Source organism: Dromaius novaehollandiae, chromosome W (assembly GCF_036370855.1).
Source record: "Dromaius novaehollandiae isolate bDroNov1 chromosome W, bDroNov1.hap1, whole genome shotgun sequence".
In the NCBI taxonomy this organism is placed as follows: domain Eukaryota; kingdom Metazoa; phylum Chordata; class Aves; order Casuariiformes; family Dromaiidae; genus Dromaius; species Dromaius novaehollandiae.
This window is the reverse complement of record NC_088130.1, coordinates 38,664,304-38,681,837: the sequence shown is the minus strand read 5'-3', so window position 1 is coordinate 38,681,837 and position 17,534 is coordinate 38,664,304. Positions and strand designations below refer to the sequence as shown.

Here is a 17,534-nt window from a genome sequence, read left to right as displayed (position 1 = left end):
CTTAGGAGGAGGTCCCACAGTGATAGATAGATGACACGGATAGAAGAGACCTTGAAGTGTGGTTTTAAACACATTACTTATCTTTTTTAGTTATTTAAGATTACAAATACAACCCATGTTTAAGTGGTTACCTATCAGGAAGGGTGACAGTCAAGAAGAATGGTGATAGATAAATCCACCAATGGGTACACTGTCAAACTTGGAAGTTCTTCCACTCACCTTTATGCACAGTAGACCTTTTTCCCCTGGAAGTAAATTATTTCCTAAATTTAATTTTGAAACTCTCAGAAATGAAAATTTTCTGAGACAAACAGCTATCCATAGGATTAAGACTGTGCCCACACTGCTGCATTCCAAACAAAGAGGGGAAACATTCCCCACAGGGGTTTCCAAACACCTCACTTTGGACTAGTATAGAAATTGAGTAGATAAAGTTTATATGACAAGCGGGACGTAGCATACAAAAAAGAAATTACACTGATATACAATAACCATTTATTGATCCTTCAGCTTTAGAAGCTGTCTTACTTTGAATAAGGGAAATACTGTCTAAAATAATGGAAGCTTTTTTAAACCTAGAATAAGTGCTATAAAACAGTTTAAACCATCATTTTACAGTGCTCAAATGCAATGCATGCAGAGTAGGTGTACGGTTGCTAAAATATTGTGTCATCATCACTGCTGTAGACGTGAAATGCCTCACAGATCAATGCTTTACAAAGCCAAGCGCCTTGACGGGGGAGTTGATACACAGCAAATATCTGGAGCTTCTCTTAAAGTCAGTGTGGTAATACCATTAGTACCTAACTAACCTAAATTTCATTTAAATAATCTGTGCTTTATAAAGAAAACAAAGTTAAATTACAACATCTCAACAGAATGCCTAGGGGGATAAAAAAAAAAGTATAATCTCTTCTCACTTTGCAGCATTTAATGCCATTAAAGGATTTTTGATTTTCTGGATTACAAACTAACTCTTACTATTTTTGCCAACATTAGTAAACTGCTGACTGACATACACTAACACTAAGCAAGACAAAAGCAGCTTCTTAAATGCTCTACAGTAAAATAATAAGCAACATAATTTCTTACGCATAGTGCAAAGAAACGTTTAGTAAGCTTACTAGAGCAAGTTTTCCCAGTGTACTATATACAGTACAGATTGCTAAAGCCACTTTTTAGAACTTAAAGCCCAATGTGTTTTTATAAGTCTTCCTTTAAGAAGGTTTCCTTTGGTAGATTTAAATTAATAACTCAATTTACAAGCACTTCACATTTAGAATGCATAATTAATTCGAGAGTAGACACCTACTGTTTCATCACTTTTTTCCTGCTGAATCAGAACAGTCGATTTCATCTTCAGTTCATACCATTCTCCAGAAAAAAAAAAAAAACAGTAGTTGAAAAGTAGGGAAGGTTTTGCTATTTGATACCCTATAGCATTCTAAAAAACCGATACAACTTATAATTTGTGCTTTCTGTTTTGGATCCCCTTTGTTCAGTCCCAGGCAGCTATGTTACAATCCGGCTCTTTCATACACTTTGTGCCCCGCATCCCTTTGGATGTGGTGAACTTCAGTCTTTCCGAGCTCAAGCAGAACTACTTACCGGGCTAAAGTTACCTATGAGCTTGCAGAATGGAGGTATATGCAACATCAAGGCTGCCACTACAAAATTTTGTCAAAGCCAGCCCTTCCAAAGCTGTGCAAGTCCTTCGGACTCAAAAAATGGAAGAAAGCCTAATATGTAGGTGGAAGTGGGGTGTTAAGTTACCAAAAAGGTAGTGGGCACAGCTGTTAGAATATCACTAAAGTAATACGAACTAAATTAAACATTTCTACAATATCCTATTTGCCACTAACGCATAATAACCCGTAACACATATGCGCATTCTATATACAGAAAACTAGGAAAACAACAGTTTCAAAGCAAGCCCCATTTTTAGGTCTAGCAGTCACTTGCTTTTTCTTTTCCAAAGACAACCTCCTGTTACTTAGCAAGGTAACTACAAAGGTAGGTGCACGAATTTAAAATGCCTTCTACAGACCATCTAGAGGCACTTTAGTCTATGATGTACACAAAGACTGTAACTTTTCTGTAGGTTGTTTATTATTGGTAGTAATTGTACCTAAGTATTGTCCACACTAGCTTAACAAACAAAAAAAAACAAACAAAAACACAAAACCCCAACTCCAAATCCAACAGCTCCGCGGCTTTTCCGACAGAGGTTGCTCTCTCCTGTTCATAACTTCCAATGAGCCTCTAAAGCATAGCACAAACAAGATTTGTTTTAAAATCGTAGGTGACGCAACCCTAGTCAGAACAAGTGTTTATAATGCAATATCCATTTGATATCATCTTCACTGTGAAGCATGCCAGTCTTAATACTTGTAAAACTGGAACTATAAAAACCACATTTTTTACAGCAATTTAGCAGAAACAAGAAGTTATAATTTACATAAATAAAATCGGAGTCCTTCCCATTTGAAATGAAGGGAGAGGAGCCCTTTGTTCTTAGGTTTGATCTAGAATAGGAAGTGTTATGTGTTCTTTGCTTAAAAAGACAAAAAAAGACCATTAACAATAGAATAACAACACTGAATTTATGTATGTTCCCAGCAACAGAGAGACATATTTAAAGTAAAATATTTACAGCCTGGAGCATGTACCCTGTGCAATTTATAACAAGTCTACCTTAAGAGAAATTTTAGGCTTAAATTATTTAATAGCATATTTACATTAATATTTGTTCAATGGATGGAAAAACTGAAACAATAGATTAAGTTTCCTATGATTGCTATTTACAGACTGTTTCCCCACCTACATTCTTCCTAGAAAAACTTGCATACTGAAAACATGCAAGATCATTAACAATAGGACAAAGGCATGACTGAAGACAGGAAAAACAATTAGTTGGCACATCATGACATGGGCATGAATTGTGTTTACAAAATAGAATTTTTGGTGCATTTTTTCTTCATCCTAGCCTTTTATCAAAAATACTGTAAATATGCATTCTTGAAACTTAGAACATAAGAGGAAAGCAAAGTTACAAAGAACAGAAGAGAAAAGAGGTTGATTTTAAGTACAAGATATTTTAAGTCAGGTTTAAAACAGACTTAGCAGCATCATAAAATAAAAAATAGCTAACTACTAAGAAGTTTGAAAAAAGCTACTCTTTAAAACATTAGAGTTTTCTAAATAGCAGAGTCATAAGGATAGCATGTTGTTGAGAGAAATACTGCAAATCTGAATTTCCTCCTTTAATCTTGACTGCTGTGTGATCTGAAAAAGGTCTGGTATTTACAGGTTGATACCACACTTCAATATAAAACTGCATACTTGGTAACACTTCAGTATGAATATCAAGTTTTAAAAAAATCTGAATGTAGAAATACTTGAGTTCTAGTTGCAGGCACTGATATTAATTAAAAAAATGAAAAGGTGATCCATGATATCAGAATTAAAAATAATTTCCATTAAAAATGCCATTGAAACCAAGGTATAAAACTACATACACACTGGCATGCAAAACAATGTCCAGTGTAGCATTACTCTCCTGGCAGTCAACATGGGATACTTCAAAAAGTTAAGTACAGCATATACAGATGTCAGTAAAAGCAGCCTTCGAGTAACATCTTGGCCTCACCATCTCCCCCACAGAGGATGAAGACCTTTCTGTCTAATATTAGGAATGAAGATTAGATATGCCACCAACTTCAGCACATGCACTGCCAAAGCCCCAAAGCATGGCAGACCTTTTTAAAGTAAAAGTTGCACAAATGTAATTCTGAAGTATAGACTGATACCCTACATCAGCTTGCTTAACTATATCTAGCATTTGGCTGCAATACTTGCTGCCTGTACCTTCTCTGGAGTAAGTATCAGTATGGTCAAAATACTGCTCTTAATTTATCATTTGGGATTTAAGACTTAGGCTGCAGATGCTGAAAATAAGTCTTACTCATTATGGTAAACATTCACCTTTAATGTTTGATTTAGGATACAAGTGACCTGCTGTTGCCTTCCTCTGTTAAGATTTTACTCAGACATAACAGAAAGATTTCTCCAACAGAACACACTATTTTCTTTGGCCTCGTTTTTATTCAAGATTTTCCATTTTTACTGTGCACTTAATTTTTTCATCTTAAGTAAAATATTTCAGTAACTTTGTAGGGACAAAATTAAGTGTGAGGTTGAATTTAGTTTTTCCAACTAACAAATAAATGCACAAACTGTGTCGTATTTCAAAACATGAAGTATAGCATTTTGTATCTGGTCAAAAATCTTCTCAGGAAGACCAGGTTAATGTTCAACAGGAAAAGGGAGGCCTTTAAGAATAAAAAGGTATAAGGCCTTCTACTTTGTAGAGCTTTCCAACATATCTAAGACTTAAATAACAGGTTTCAGGACTATATACTTTTATTATTTTTTATGCATTAAATCCAAGACCTCTATTAGCAGTTAGCTGTAGTTACTGTGACAAAGTGCAAAACTTTTAATTATTCCTGTGAGGTTAGTTAGAATTTCTGTACTCACTAACCACATTACATTCTGAAGTTATGTTAGCTAACTGCAATGTTGATACATCTCGATGGCATTTTTGTTCACAGATGAGTTTGACTTTATAATCTGGGAAAACAGGCATCTCTGCTCTCATGTCTTCCAGTATTTGTGACCAAAAAGTTGAAGAACAACTGCCATATAAATGAATTTTCTAAAGCATGTCCTTCTGTACAGGGATGTTCCCTTGCACTGAGATACTACTTGCTTTTTCACTTGTTGCTTTATCTGTTGATTCTTACGCAAGAGAGATCAGAAAGACAAATAAATAGGAAAAAAAACCATGCAGCTGAATTTATCACAGTCCCTTCAACAACTAGGAAACCCTAAGGCTTGGTAAGGTATCAAAAGAGGACATGTGCTACCTGAGAATACTGAAAAGTGCCCACAAAGTGAAAGAACAGGCTTGTTGCAATCCCTTCTCTTCTTCCTAATCATTTTCTCTAAGCTCAGAAATAGCCAGGATTATGTTTGGCCTTCCCTGAATCTTGCTGGAAGACTTGGATTTATCGCTATCCTAATACTTTGTCTAAAGGGACTTCCGCTATAAATCGGAGTGCAGTGTGTAACCAACCGATAACAAGTTTGTGTTTAGCTATTCATATTTCAGCTAGAATTCAAAGTTATTTAAACTGTTTGAAGGAACTAATCCTTCACAGACAGATTAATTTAAATCAAAACCAAAACAATGAAAATCAAAATAGAATTTAATTTAGCCAGGTCAGTTCTAAACCACAATGAGTTCCTAACTTAGAGAAAGCTGTGGATAGGAAAGAGAGTCAGGCTAACAAGCACATTACTGGAGGGAGAAAGGGAGACTGAAATGGAGGAAGGAAGGAAGAAATGTCGATTCTTTGACAAAGGCATCTTTTCTTTTAAAAATTCTTAGAAATTAAGCAAGCAGTGGGGGAAAAAGCAAAACAAACTGCTTAAGAATCCTGAATAAAAACTACCACCTTCTGAATCAGGTTTTACCTGCTTTTTCATTTCTGTAAGCTACTTCCCTCTCCCTGCCTTGTGCTGATAAAGTTCTGAAAGAAAAACGCATTTGCTGGCTGCTGTTTTAAAGTAACTTACTAAAGAAGTGAGCAGATACTTCTTTGAAGCTTACATAATATATGTGAAGTCAGGACTATCAAGCCTGCTATTTTTCTTTGCAAGTCACTTCTGAGCATATCAGGCAGTTGTACAAAGTACTGCTCACCATCAGAGCAGTATTCTCCCTCTAATTCCTGTGTCACCTCACATTTCAAAGACGTTTATTGCTACATTGTAGTTTTTAAATAAGCCTCCTGGACTCATGTAAGGATTAAATGAATCCAAAGACCGACCATCTCCTACTCAGATCCAACTTCTGACCAGAAGGTCAACGATTAAGTTCTGTGGAGCAGCAATGGCCAGAAGTGATGATCTTAATGTCAGCAACATCCAGGTGCGTATTTGCAGTATGATCAGCATGACCTCTGAAGAATAAGACAGCATATATACTTATCAAAAGTTCAGTTAGGCTCAACTACAACACAATCAACTACCTTTGCTGAATTGCTGAAAACTTGCTGATTTTATATAAATACAGCTTGTTTTCAATTATGAGCTTTCAAAATAAAAAGTCTATAGCAACAGAAACTGTATCTCTTAACAGAAAAGTAGCTTTCCTAACATTATTTTGAAATTTTCTCCAGTATCTACAGTTCATTTCTATCCTTCAGATTGCAATGATAGGTTACATCTAATCTAACGAGCTTTCTGGGCAAAGTTCACAATCAGAATAAAACTGCACTATATTGTGGGTATTTTCGCTGAACAAAACTTGGATGCCTAACTATAACCACTTAAAAACCTGGCCTTATATGATTAGTAATGTAATTAATATCTCAAACTAACAGAAAGCAGGTCCAGTACTGCTGAACCTGTCATATTTTAACATTCTACTAATCTGAATTGACATTTCCTGGGAATGTTTCAAGATTTGAATCTCTGAAGTAAAATATTATTTAGCCAATTCATACAGCCAAGCCTTCGTCACCATTAGTTATGAAAAGCTGGTGTAAAAAATGAAGCTTGCAGCACCAGTAGCACTGAAATACTATACTGCAATGAAACTGGTAGAATCATGCAAGGTGTTCTCAGATATCCCAAACGCATGCACTAGGTACTAGCTGGTGTATGCAAGCCTTCTCCCAGTATCAGTAAATGCAATTTAATAAACTAATAAATAACTTTAAAGGCTTTCAAAGTAGCAGGACAGTTATCACCAACTTACATCCTTAACTTTCTGCATCCATTGACACTTTGTTTTCCCATACGGTAGGTTTGCAACAGATTAAATACTTGTTAAGCTTTTCCATTTATAAATGCTTATTATATGCCAAAGCTTTACACAGTTTCAAGAGAAAAAGAACAGTAACATAAAAAATAGGCAATATTAAAAACACCAAGAACTCCCATCAGCTTATTAAAAAAAAGCTACTCCATTTAAGTTTCCATTCCTGTTTTCTGATTACAGAAAACATCCGAAACATTGTCATTCTAGTTTGCTTCCCAGTGTTTCTATACTTAGTATCTATCCTATCAACTAAACAAAACTTGTAATGTCGATGCTTTGCTCCTCCTTACTATATCTGTTTTATTGTACAGAAAATCTATTTCTGAAGCCAAAAAGACATTAGTCGTTACTATATGGCCAAGTTAAAGATTAATCTGGCAAAAGATGATGATCTGACAGAGCAGAAATTTCAACAGTTTAAGTGGATCTTTTCTTCGAAAATAGCAAAAGTTAGTTAGTATAGTTAAGTACCTTTGTAGAGGCACCAAAAACAAATAGCCCTTTCAAACTGAACTTTCAAAAAAATTTTAATTTTCATTTCAAAAGGGATCTTGAAATTACTAGATACACATATATCCCTGTCCCACTGCCTTGTAACATACATTCAGTAATTTAAAATAAAGATTCAATATTTTATAGGTTTCATATATATATTATATATTTAATATATAATATATATTTATATGTACATTACACAGATACATACACTCTCAGTCAGCAGGATTAAACTGGTTTGTTTTGAAATGTTTGACTGGTATCACTAATCTACTTCAATTATTTTGTGAATTCAATGGAATTTATCTATTACCTGAAAAGAAGAAATTTAAAAGACCCAAATGGAATCTGTGGATCAATATTAGCACCAATACACACGGCCAGTACTTCAAAATGACTGCAGGGACTGCAAAAATATATATTTTTATAACACCTCTCCCACTGCACAAGCACTCCTGCATATATTTAGGCAGCAATACCTGCCCGATCTACACATCGCTTCCTATGCTAAATTTAAATGTTATATAACTTTCTTTACTGTAATATACAGTATCTCTCCTGTCCTGTTGGATTACTTCATCTTCCATGGGGAAAAGTGATCAATAGCTTTCCAACAGAAGTTTTTCTTTTCATCTCCTCTCCCCCTCCCCTTTCACCTTATGGCTCAGTTTCAAGATTTTACTCAGTAGGCAGCCACCATCAGCAGAGCCAGCACCCTAGTAGCACAGTTCAGACACTGACTCCGATTCTTGAAATACAAAGTTTTGAGGGTGGCTTGCTGTTTGTGGAAACCAACATACTCAAAGGTGTTATCTTTTCAACATGCCCACTGATACCAGCCACACAATAATGTTAGTCAGTCCCCAAACCATAATTCGATGAGTTACCTACCATTCGGGTAACAACAGTAACAAACCCAGTTCTGATTTTAAACATTGTAAGAATATTCACCCTGAGAACGCAGAGGAAGTGTTTAAGAATAAATTCTGATATGTTTTCTCTTCATATATAGTTTTCTTTTTTCTTCATCTCCTCTTGGGTACCTGGGTTTGTATCTAGAATTTGACCTCACACTTGCTCTGCCAGCTGCTCAGTTCACGCCACGGTCAGGTACTGGTGATAGAAAAGCCCAAAAAGGCTCGTGGAAAAGAGGCAAGCAGCAATCCACCAGGTGAGGAAAGACAGGAGTCCCCGGAACAGGAGAGGAGTGAAAATATTCTTTAGGCTTCCCAAAGCCATTGTTATCTGTACTACAGTTACTTTCATCTTTCCATCAGCAGATGGAGACTCAGAATAAACCGAACTGGGAAGTGGACTGTTTTCTACTGGAGTGTCAGAATTAGATTCTGGATAGATGCCCCAAGAATAGTTACCTGTTAAAAAACAGAGTGACAGATAAGATATTTGTAGAACTAGACTTTAAGTTCTGCTATTTCTATCAACTCCATAGATCATCTTATATATTTTTTTCCACATATAAAAATTGGAAAATTTTACTCATAACTTAGTAAATACTAACTGTATCCATCCACATGGCTTTCTGCTAATACTAACAAGCCATTAGGGTAGGATTCATCTTACCTTTTGACATCCTGACATTTACATGTGAACCAGTTGCGTTGGGACCCCTGTCAGTGCTGGGTGTGATTCATCTCACCAGTTGTAGATGTCTACTTTAGGATGGAATGAATCACAGCCTAATAATGCCTATTTCTTTCTGTTGACATTTGGCAAAATGAATGCCACCACTGCGTGGTAGGCTGTGAAAGACATCCCTCACAAGAAAGAGAAGAAAAAACCCAGAGTGACAGCAGATCTCCCAATAATGAAATAAACCCTGTACCTTATAGCTTGTGTTCAAAAAGTTCATTGAAGATTGAAAAATTGAAAAAACAATTAACAGATATTCACAAGGTTAAATCAACAATGCTCTTCATAGCTCATTTTTAAAGTACTTTTAAGCAGATGAATATTTCAATGAAGGTAAACAGCTTAATTTGTATTAATTTGTATTAAATAACTTATCAGAAATAAATCAAATTAGCATATTGTTGAAAGATGTCAAAAACAGCAATAGATGAGCACAGCTTAAAAGTTGTTTGTCAGTTAGTTTTAAATGGCAGGAAACAGCAAAGTATTTCCCTGTTATGAGTACCCATACCTTCCAATTCTCTTTAGCAGACTGAAAATATAAAAGCCCTATATAGAACAAAACACATTTTTGTTCATCAAATTTTGCCTACCTAGTGTTTTTAATAGCAGAGTTGTGTGAAGGAGCATTACCAACGGTGCAATATACTGCAGTGCAATAACACAAAGATAATAGAAAACCCGAGCCACCTGGGAAAACAGAAAAAAGTAACTCATGAATTCTGGGCGACCAAAGCAAACCTTTATGTACATGTTTAGGAAAAAACAGGTAATTATTTAAAAAATATTCCTATGGAAAAAACAAAAACTATTTTAAAAGCTTTCTAGCATGTTTTGGTATGTTAAAAGGCCTAATAAAGAAATTATCCCTAAAATGAGTTCTAGTTGCAGGACGTGAAATCCTAAGAGGAAATACTGAAAGAAAATAATTACAAATATCAGGTTCTGTTAAACAAGATTAATTTTGCTTATGCTAACTAAAAATTATCATTCAAAGCTTCATATTTCAATACACTTAGAATTTTGCTAAGCCATCTCAAAGATAAATATATGGTTAATTTTTAGAGTTCAAATTCCATTTCAGAAATGAAGTAGTAGTCACAGCCCAAAGCCTCATCAAAAGTAAATCGAATTTTGGTTAATATTCCAATGCCTTTTCAAAGTGAGGTATTTGTAAGATTTCCAAATGTGAAATACCAATACTTTAAAAACAAAGACAAGGGGATTTTTCATTAGTAGTTAATCAATAACAAAGCATTTAAATGGTCTTTATTTCAGATACACATTATGGTTCATTGAAACACACTCAGATTTATCCCTCCTCCTGCTCCCAATCTGTTCCATCTTTCTCAAGATTGTTACATTACATATTTTATATAAGCTGTTGACCTAAAAGACTAGATCAAATAAAGACGGAAAAAAAGTCATAAAATCAATAGCAAGCAAGCAATGAAATAAAGTTAACTGGATTTTAGAAAAGAACAGAATACAGGGTGGCAAAAAAGATGAAGGCAGACATGACATTTTTGGAAATAGCTTTAAAACCTCAAAGGGCTTTGAGATGAGCAAGCATCAAAAACTAACATGACGAAAACAAAGTAGTAAAACACTGACAGAAGAAGCATGAGACAAAAATATTTTTATCATATGGCATCAATTATTTTACAAGAGCAAATAGGAAAGTAATGACCAGCACAGACAGACAGATAAGAAGGACTTTACTGGCAAAAGCATCAGAAGAAAAGAAAGCTAGTAAAACAAGACAGGATTTTGTGGCCTTGGGCTTCTTACTGGATAAACAGATTTAGGAAGCTCCACATAGAGAAGACATTCCCATTTTTTAGATAACATGAAATCTCCCCAAACTAAATTATGCATTCACAACAACTACAACAGTTCTGTCATAGCCAGCTGCTGCTAGCTGTACTTCCTAACTGTTTTTCTGAAGCCCAGTGCTAGTCAACTTTGTTTGTAGATAAATATTTGAAATAACTACTGCACAGTTTATTTACAACCTTAACATATTTGTGGAGACAAATATAAGATTATAAGAAGTAGGGAGGATCTAAAAACAGAGAAGAAGCTCCATCCTATGACATACTTCTATACTCCTTCAGAAACATACTCTGACTCAGCAAGATTAAAGATTATCGGGTACCACTATCATGAAAGACCAGAAATGTAAGTTTATTTTGCAGGCAACATGCAACAGCATTTTATTATTTTATAGCAAGCTTAAAAAAAAAAAAATCTGCCTATTCAGCTTGTTGATAAAAAAGAAAAAACAAAAAAACCTAGCAACTCAAATATTTCCTTTTTACTACTTGCCACAGTAACAAGATAGGCAGACAGTTTTGTTTCTAGGCTGGTGCATTTGAGAGCAGTCTTACAGAACTAAACCTGCCTCATTTTATCCCAAAATACAACCATCCTATCTTAAACTTTACCCCAATTTAAAAATCACAGTTGAGGTATTTTGCAATTCTATCAAAACCTGGGCTTTTTTCCATGCTATAACTACAAATCACCACTCACCCTACACACTAGCCAGGTTCTATTCATGCTTAGCAGAAGCAATCATCAAGATAAGTACAAGGCTTGCCAAAATATTTGTAAAGAATATTTCATGAAGGGATCTCTTAGAACAACAATGGATGAACAACTTAAGACAAAGCATCTGTATAATACGGACAACACATCTCTGCATATTTTGATTTCCAGAATTTCTTTGTAATGGTGCCATTTTTATAAGGGATATAGTTTAGGAAGCTTCATTCAGATTTCAGCTCTGGTGCCACAAAGACACAACAAACTAGCTGTTTGTTTTCCTATTAAAAAAATTTGCACAGACAGAGCATTCCAAATACATACAAGCTTAATGCCGTTACACTTACCATTTTCTGTAAATCAACTGTACTTATTCTGCCAGCTTCCTTTTTCATCTGATCCACACATTTCTGTGCTAAATTCAGGTAGGCCTGTAAATGACTGCGCATCATAGCCAACCGTAAAGCACACAACAGGATTATAATCCACAACCGCATGGTGTCAAACATATCTTCTGACATTCTGCGGATAAAAGAACGGTACTGTTGTTTTCCAAAGGTCACCTACCACTAGAGAGTTATTTGTTTGTATTATCTGTAAAGAAATCTTCAAGCATAATGTCAAAAATACTTAACACACAATTCACAGTTATGGAGTTCATGTGCAAGTAATACTCACCCCCCCCCCCCCTTTTACTGGTACTTCTTGGTAGCCCTGTTTTAGTATTGGATCCAAATTAGTACCTATTTGTATGCAATATGCAAACAAGAACACTCTTAAATGCTTGAATTCTGAGTAATGAAGACAGGATGCTAAAAACAAGCTCTTTCAGATAATTCAAGTTTTGAGATATATACTTGTAGATACCTGATGCGTACTTCAGCCACCTTAGATACATTGCTATAGCACAACTCTCATTTTAAGAAAAACTGAAAAATGAAATGGAAACACAAAAATTTTACATTTTCAACATTTTACATAATAGCTCAGTGGTCAGAGAGTTATCTTAAAAGCATCTTTTAAACCTAGAAAGCAATAAAAGTGACAACCAATCACATTAGTTTCAAGTCAGTAGTCTTACTATTTTGAATTAAATTATCTAGATTAATAAAATGACAATGACAATCACCTATGCTACTTATACAATATTAATTTCAGATACTGTTCTTCCTGAAAATTCTCTCTTATATGCTTTTAAATATTTTAGCTATCAAATTTCATATGCATTTCATCTACACATAGATCTTAAGACAAATCTCATGGTACTAAGAGCCTTAGGTCAGTTCTCATACCAATGTATCTCAATTGTCTTCAGTGAAGTGACTTCTCTCTTACACCTCTAAGTAAGATGTAAGGTATTAGATGCTGGCAATAAAGTAGTATTCTGCCCCTAGAAAGAACAGGGCAGAACTCCACCAAGCAGATGCCAGAAGACAGCAGCTCTTTGGGAACCATAGCCTTACCTTTCTTAATCAGGTTTAACACTCTGCAACTAATTCACATTCTTCCTTAATTACAGAAGCCCTTTACAGCTCAGCTGGAATTTCTGCAGTACCTTTCAAGATGGATACTAGTCACACCAAGAATTTTAAGTCTCTTGCGTTGTTATAACTTTTACAGAATACTACTTGCACTCATGGTTTTATTCTAAACACTCCAGAAAGAATTTTTAAAGGGAATCTTACAAAGGAACACTCTCTTTGCCCAAAGGTGGGTTCATAATGTAGTCCTTAGTGATTGGTTTTACCCACAGTAGAACCATAAGTAAAGGCGCCAAGAAGTTTATATGTAGCAATGTTCTGAAAGAAGAAAAAAAGGGGAGGGAAGGGAAAGGGGAGTTATTAAATACAGAAAATTACCATTCTGTTGAAACTGGTGGTACAGATTCAAAAGGAGTAGTCCAATTTTAAAATACTGAGGAAAGGTAAAATAAGAAAATTACTTTCCTATTTTTATAAGTAGGACTTAAGTCTCAAAAAACAGGAATATAACATACTATGAAGTCACGTTGGCTGTGGTTAAAAAAGTGCTCTTTGGAATAAATCAAGCTTTTAGACATTCCAACAAACTAACCAAAAGGAACTACACGCATTCTATCACATTAGAGTCACCTGTTGAAAATTTGCATACGATGGCATAACACAGAATTGCAGTAGCCATTAAAATTTTAATCTAGGTCAGTATCTCAAATGGATAATTATGGAACATATGCTGCTATATTAATGAAATTTTTTTTGCTTAATTAAAAACATACTCATACTAATTTCCATTATCTATACAGACCAGGGGAAACACTTCTCACAGGTCAGATTTTCCAGTTTACTGAAGATTTTTATGTAGGAACCTTGACTAAAGGGAACTTGGTACTTGCGTCCAGTTAAAAATACTCTGGCAAAAAAAAAAAAAAAGAAAGAAAAAGAAAGAGAGAGAGAGAGAGAGAGAGAGAGAGAAAGAAAGAAAGAGCTACTCCATTTCAAAAACACTGTATTCCCCATATATTAGACTACTCAGTTAATGCAGAAGAAGCTCTTTAAGTACAAAGCAGACATTAGCATTTAAAAAGAGGAAATAGTTTTCTGTAGTTTTTCTTGAAATTAACATCCTTCTTCATCTGAACCCCTATCATTTGAATCCCACATCCCTGTCATTTTGCATTACTCAAATGAAATGAAAACACAGTTAAAGACTTCAGTGCTGCAGATATGGTGTTGTGCTAGTAGCACTTCCTCACTAACAGCTTCAGCCTGTCTATATTTCCATCTCCAGCCAGACTGCTTCCACACTATAGAGAAAATAATGAAGTAATCAAATTATTCTAAAAACACAAGACCTTACTGATTTCAAACTATCAAGCTTCCTAAACCCATTAAAATATTTGCATGTTTCAGAAGATGTCACCACACAGTTTAAATCATTGGTTTCATAGGAAAAAAGAAGCACTGCTAGTTATGCAGTGTTGCTAGGGAACACTACAGCACCAAGGAACAGTCCAAAGCATTTCAATAACTTGCAAAAGGATTTTACCTGAGCTTCTACTTATTTAAGACCTCCTACCGGGTTAATGGACTGGAATGTGCCAAAGCGTGGCAAGAATCGCTTTCTGTTTATTTGAGTAGAGGAAGAAAGGCTGAAAGACACTCGAAGCATGCTCAGAAAAAAGAGTGAATGTGTAGGGAAGTGGTACGAATAGATTAAGAGAACTCCAAAATACATCCAGGGAAGAAAGTTGCTGCTAGAGGAAAATCAAACAGGCTACTGGAATTAAGAGTGACATCAGGTTATTTTTATTTTATTGTGCACAAAAACTTATTGCATATTTATGTAAGAAAGAATCATGGTTATCATTTTGGCCAAATTACTGAACTGAAATTTTACCATTTACCTAACCTCCAGTTTTTTTGGTCACTGCTCCCTATAAGTTAAGTCTCTCATTCTGTAATTATGACTTGTCTCTTTCACGGTCCACAAATGTATGACCTTATATTTGACTGCAGGGAAAGGCATTGTTTTCCTGCACCCAAATTAGAGAGCTCTGTATCAATGACATGTCATCCTCATTTACTACTCCCCTTTAGTCACTGTCAAACTACTGCAAACAGTCAATAATGATCTACTCATTGATAAAAACACATCACTTAGGGCAAATACTGATCTCTTCAGAGCCCATTAGAAACAATCACTCAGCAATGATTCTTTGTTTATAATTGTATTACCCAATTACATCGATATCTAACCAAGTTTTAATCCATTTAATGTCATTTTTATATTGTTCCAGTTGAATAGGCAAAGTATTGGTAGACTTTCAAAAAAATTTGCTTGGTTCTGCACAATATTTTCTTTAATAACCTGTTCCAATTTTCCCTAAAAATTAAGTTAGACGAAATTTTTTTCATAAACCCAAACTACTGGATATTAATTACCCTCTTAGTTCTTGATTAAAAAGCCCTGTTTCAGACAGTTTATATTTCTGCTAGGATCTAGAATCCTGTGATATGGATCCACAGATCAAGACAGACGTTGGAAAATTAGAGGATAGTTATAGAAAAGGCACAAGAACTTTTAAAGTACTGAACACTATAAAAATGAAAAGCTCAGGAGTTTAATTTACTTAGGTGAAAGAATAAAAGACTAAAGAGGTGACTTGATCACAGTCTACACATAGACAGAAACTTAGGAGCAGATGCAACAAAAGCCAACAGTTTGCAGCTGTAACTGGATGCATTCAGCTACAATGAGAGTGCAAGTCTAATACAGAGTAATTAATTAATTAATAATCTACCAAGATTGAAGGATCCATTCTGAACACAGATTAATTTTTAAACTGGGCGTTTGGGGGTGGGGGTAACTATGTGTGTATATGTACACACACTTCAGTTTGAGTAGAAATAATTGGACATGAAACAAATTCACATCAGAAAGTCTAACAGGTTTCATGGAAGTGGCTACACTAAACGATCGCAATGGCCTACGCTGCAGAATGTCATTAACATGTACTAAATATTTAGAGGTTGTGATTTATGAAAGACATTTGGAGTTGCTCCCTCTACCAGAAAATGCTGAAGAGAAATAGTTAAATATAAGAAAACATTTTATTTCCAACCTCTAGAACAGCTGAAAATGAAGATGTTCCTTTAAGCTGGTATAAACCTCTGACCCTTATTATATATTTTAGTTCATAATAATGCAAGATACACAGAAATACTGAAAAGGACAATTTTAATTTACCTTTCATTTTAAAGACAAAAATTTTTGACAGTTGAACTCGCTTCCTATATGCTACTTAATTTCAACATTTATTAACAAAACTTTTTACTGAGTTTTAGAATCCCTTTAAATGCGTTTCCAGTTTACTGATTTTCTGAAGCTATTTCTTCCCTTTCATTTTTTTCCTCTGGATCTTACCCTAAACTCCTCAACAAAGACATGATGCTCACCTGGAAAAAGAAGAATTAAAAAAAAAAAAAAGTTGGGGCTGCACCTCTTCTTCCACACAGTTATTTGAATTTCCCAAAAAATATGATGGGGAAAAGAAAGCAGGAAGTAGAAACACTCATGTTGGAGCAGAAACACTCATGTTGGAGGAAAGGAAAGGAGTGCTCCTTTACTCTAGTACTTTACTAGAGTACTCTAGTTAAGAGGCAAAGAATGTAACAGACTGGCAGAGGGCAGGTTGAGCAGAAAGAGGCAGGTGGCAAGTCTGCTGGATATATGAAAAGCAGGCAGCAACACAAGTCTTAGTCAGTCACTACCTTCTTGTTGGAATAGTTTGCTTTGTTTATTTTCAGACATTAAATAAAGATTTAAGACTGGATAGCATATACCTATGTGTGTATATTTTCTCTTACTGTGTTATTTTTTCTGTTGCTAAATTCAGAGCATCCAGATGCATTTGAGCCAGTCGCAAGCCAGGGAATGTCAAAAAAGCACCAATAAGTGAACACAGAACAGCCAGGAACAATTTGAAGGTTAGTTTAGACACAGGACCCCTAAAAGAAAAGAAAGGAAATAAGCATTTTCTGAGGGGGGTGGGGGAGTTGGGGTGGGCAAATCAGAGACTACTTTCAACTTAACATTATCTAATATTTAATCAAAAAAGCAAACAGTATTCTATGGTTTTACTCTAGAATACTAGCATTATTATAACCAATTAAGGAAATTTAAATAAAAAACAATCAAGTCACCTATTTATTTATTAAAAAGAACAGAAAGCTCTTCAGTGTAGGAAGACATAAACCTAAACTCACTCTTACAAGGTGTTAAATTTGTTAGTAGAGCAAAAATGAAAAATTTTATATTGTAATATTGTAATTGACAATGAGTTATTTAATAAAACTAGCTAGTAAAATGAATTTAACAATGATATTTTTAATAAAAGAACAGATACATGGCAAGTTTTAACTACTCAAAGACAAAAATGGATTTCCTTTTTCTTTTTTGCTTCTTGCATTAAACC

General features: G+C 34.8%; 1 protein-coding gene across 5 annotated transcripts in view; it reads right to left on the bottom strand.

Annotated features, from left to right (window-relative positions):
- Positions 1 to 483: 483 nt before the first annotated feature.
- The window catches only part of LOC135324397 (transmembrane protein 161B), a 45,927-nt gene continuing 28,876 nt past the window's right edge, over positions 484 to 17,534 (bottom strand). For 2 of the 5 annotated variants that reach the window (XM_064500510.1, XM_064500509.1), the window contains exons 8-12: positions 16,927 to 17,067; positions 13,267 to 13,380; positions 11,929 to 12,103; positions 9,628 to 9,724; positions 484 to 8,757 (exon numbers count right to left, since the gene is read on the bottom strand). In XM_064500510.1, the coding sequence (XP_064356580.1) occupies positions 8,480 to 8,757; positions 9,628 to 9,724; positions 11,929 to 12,103; positions 13,267 to 13,380; positions 16,927 to 17,067 (805 nt within the window). In that variant the 3' untranslated portion in view covers positions 484 to 8,479. The remainder of the gene's footprint in view (positions 8,758 to 9,627; positions 9,725 to 11,928; positions 12,104 to 13,266; positions 13,381 to 16,926; positions 17,068 to 17,534) is intronic. The other 3 variants (XR_010385751.1, XM_064500511.1, XM_064500512.1) reach the window with 3 other exon arrangements.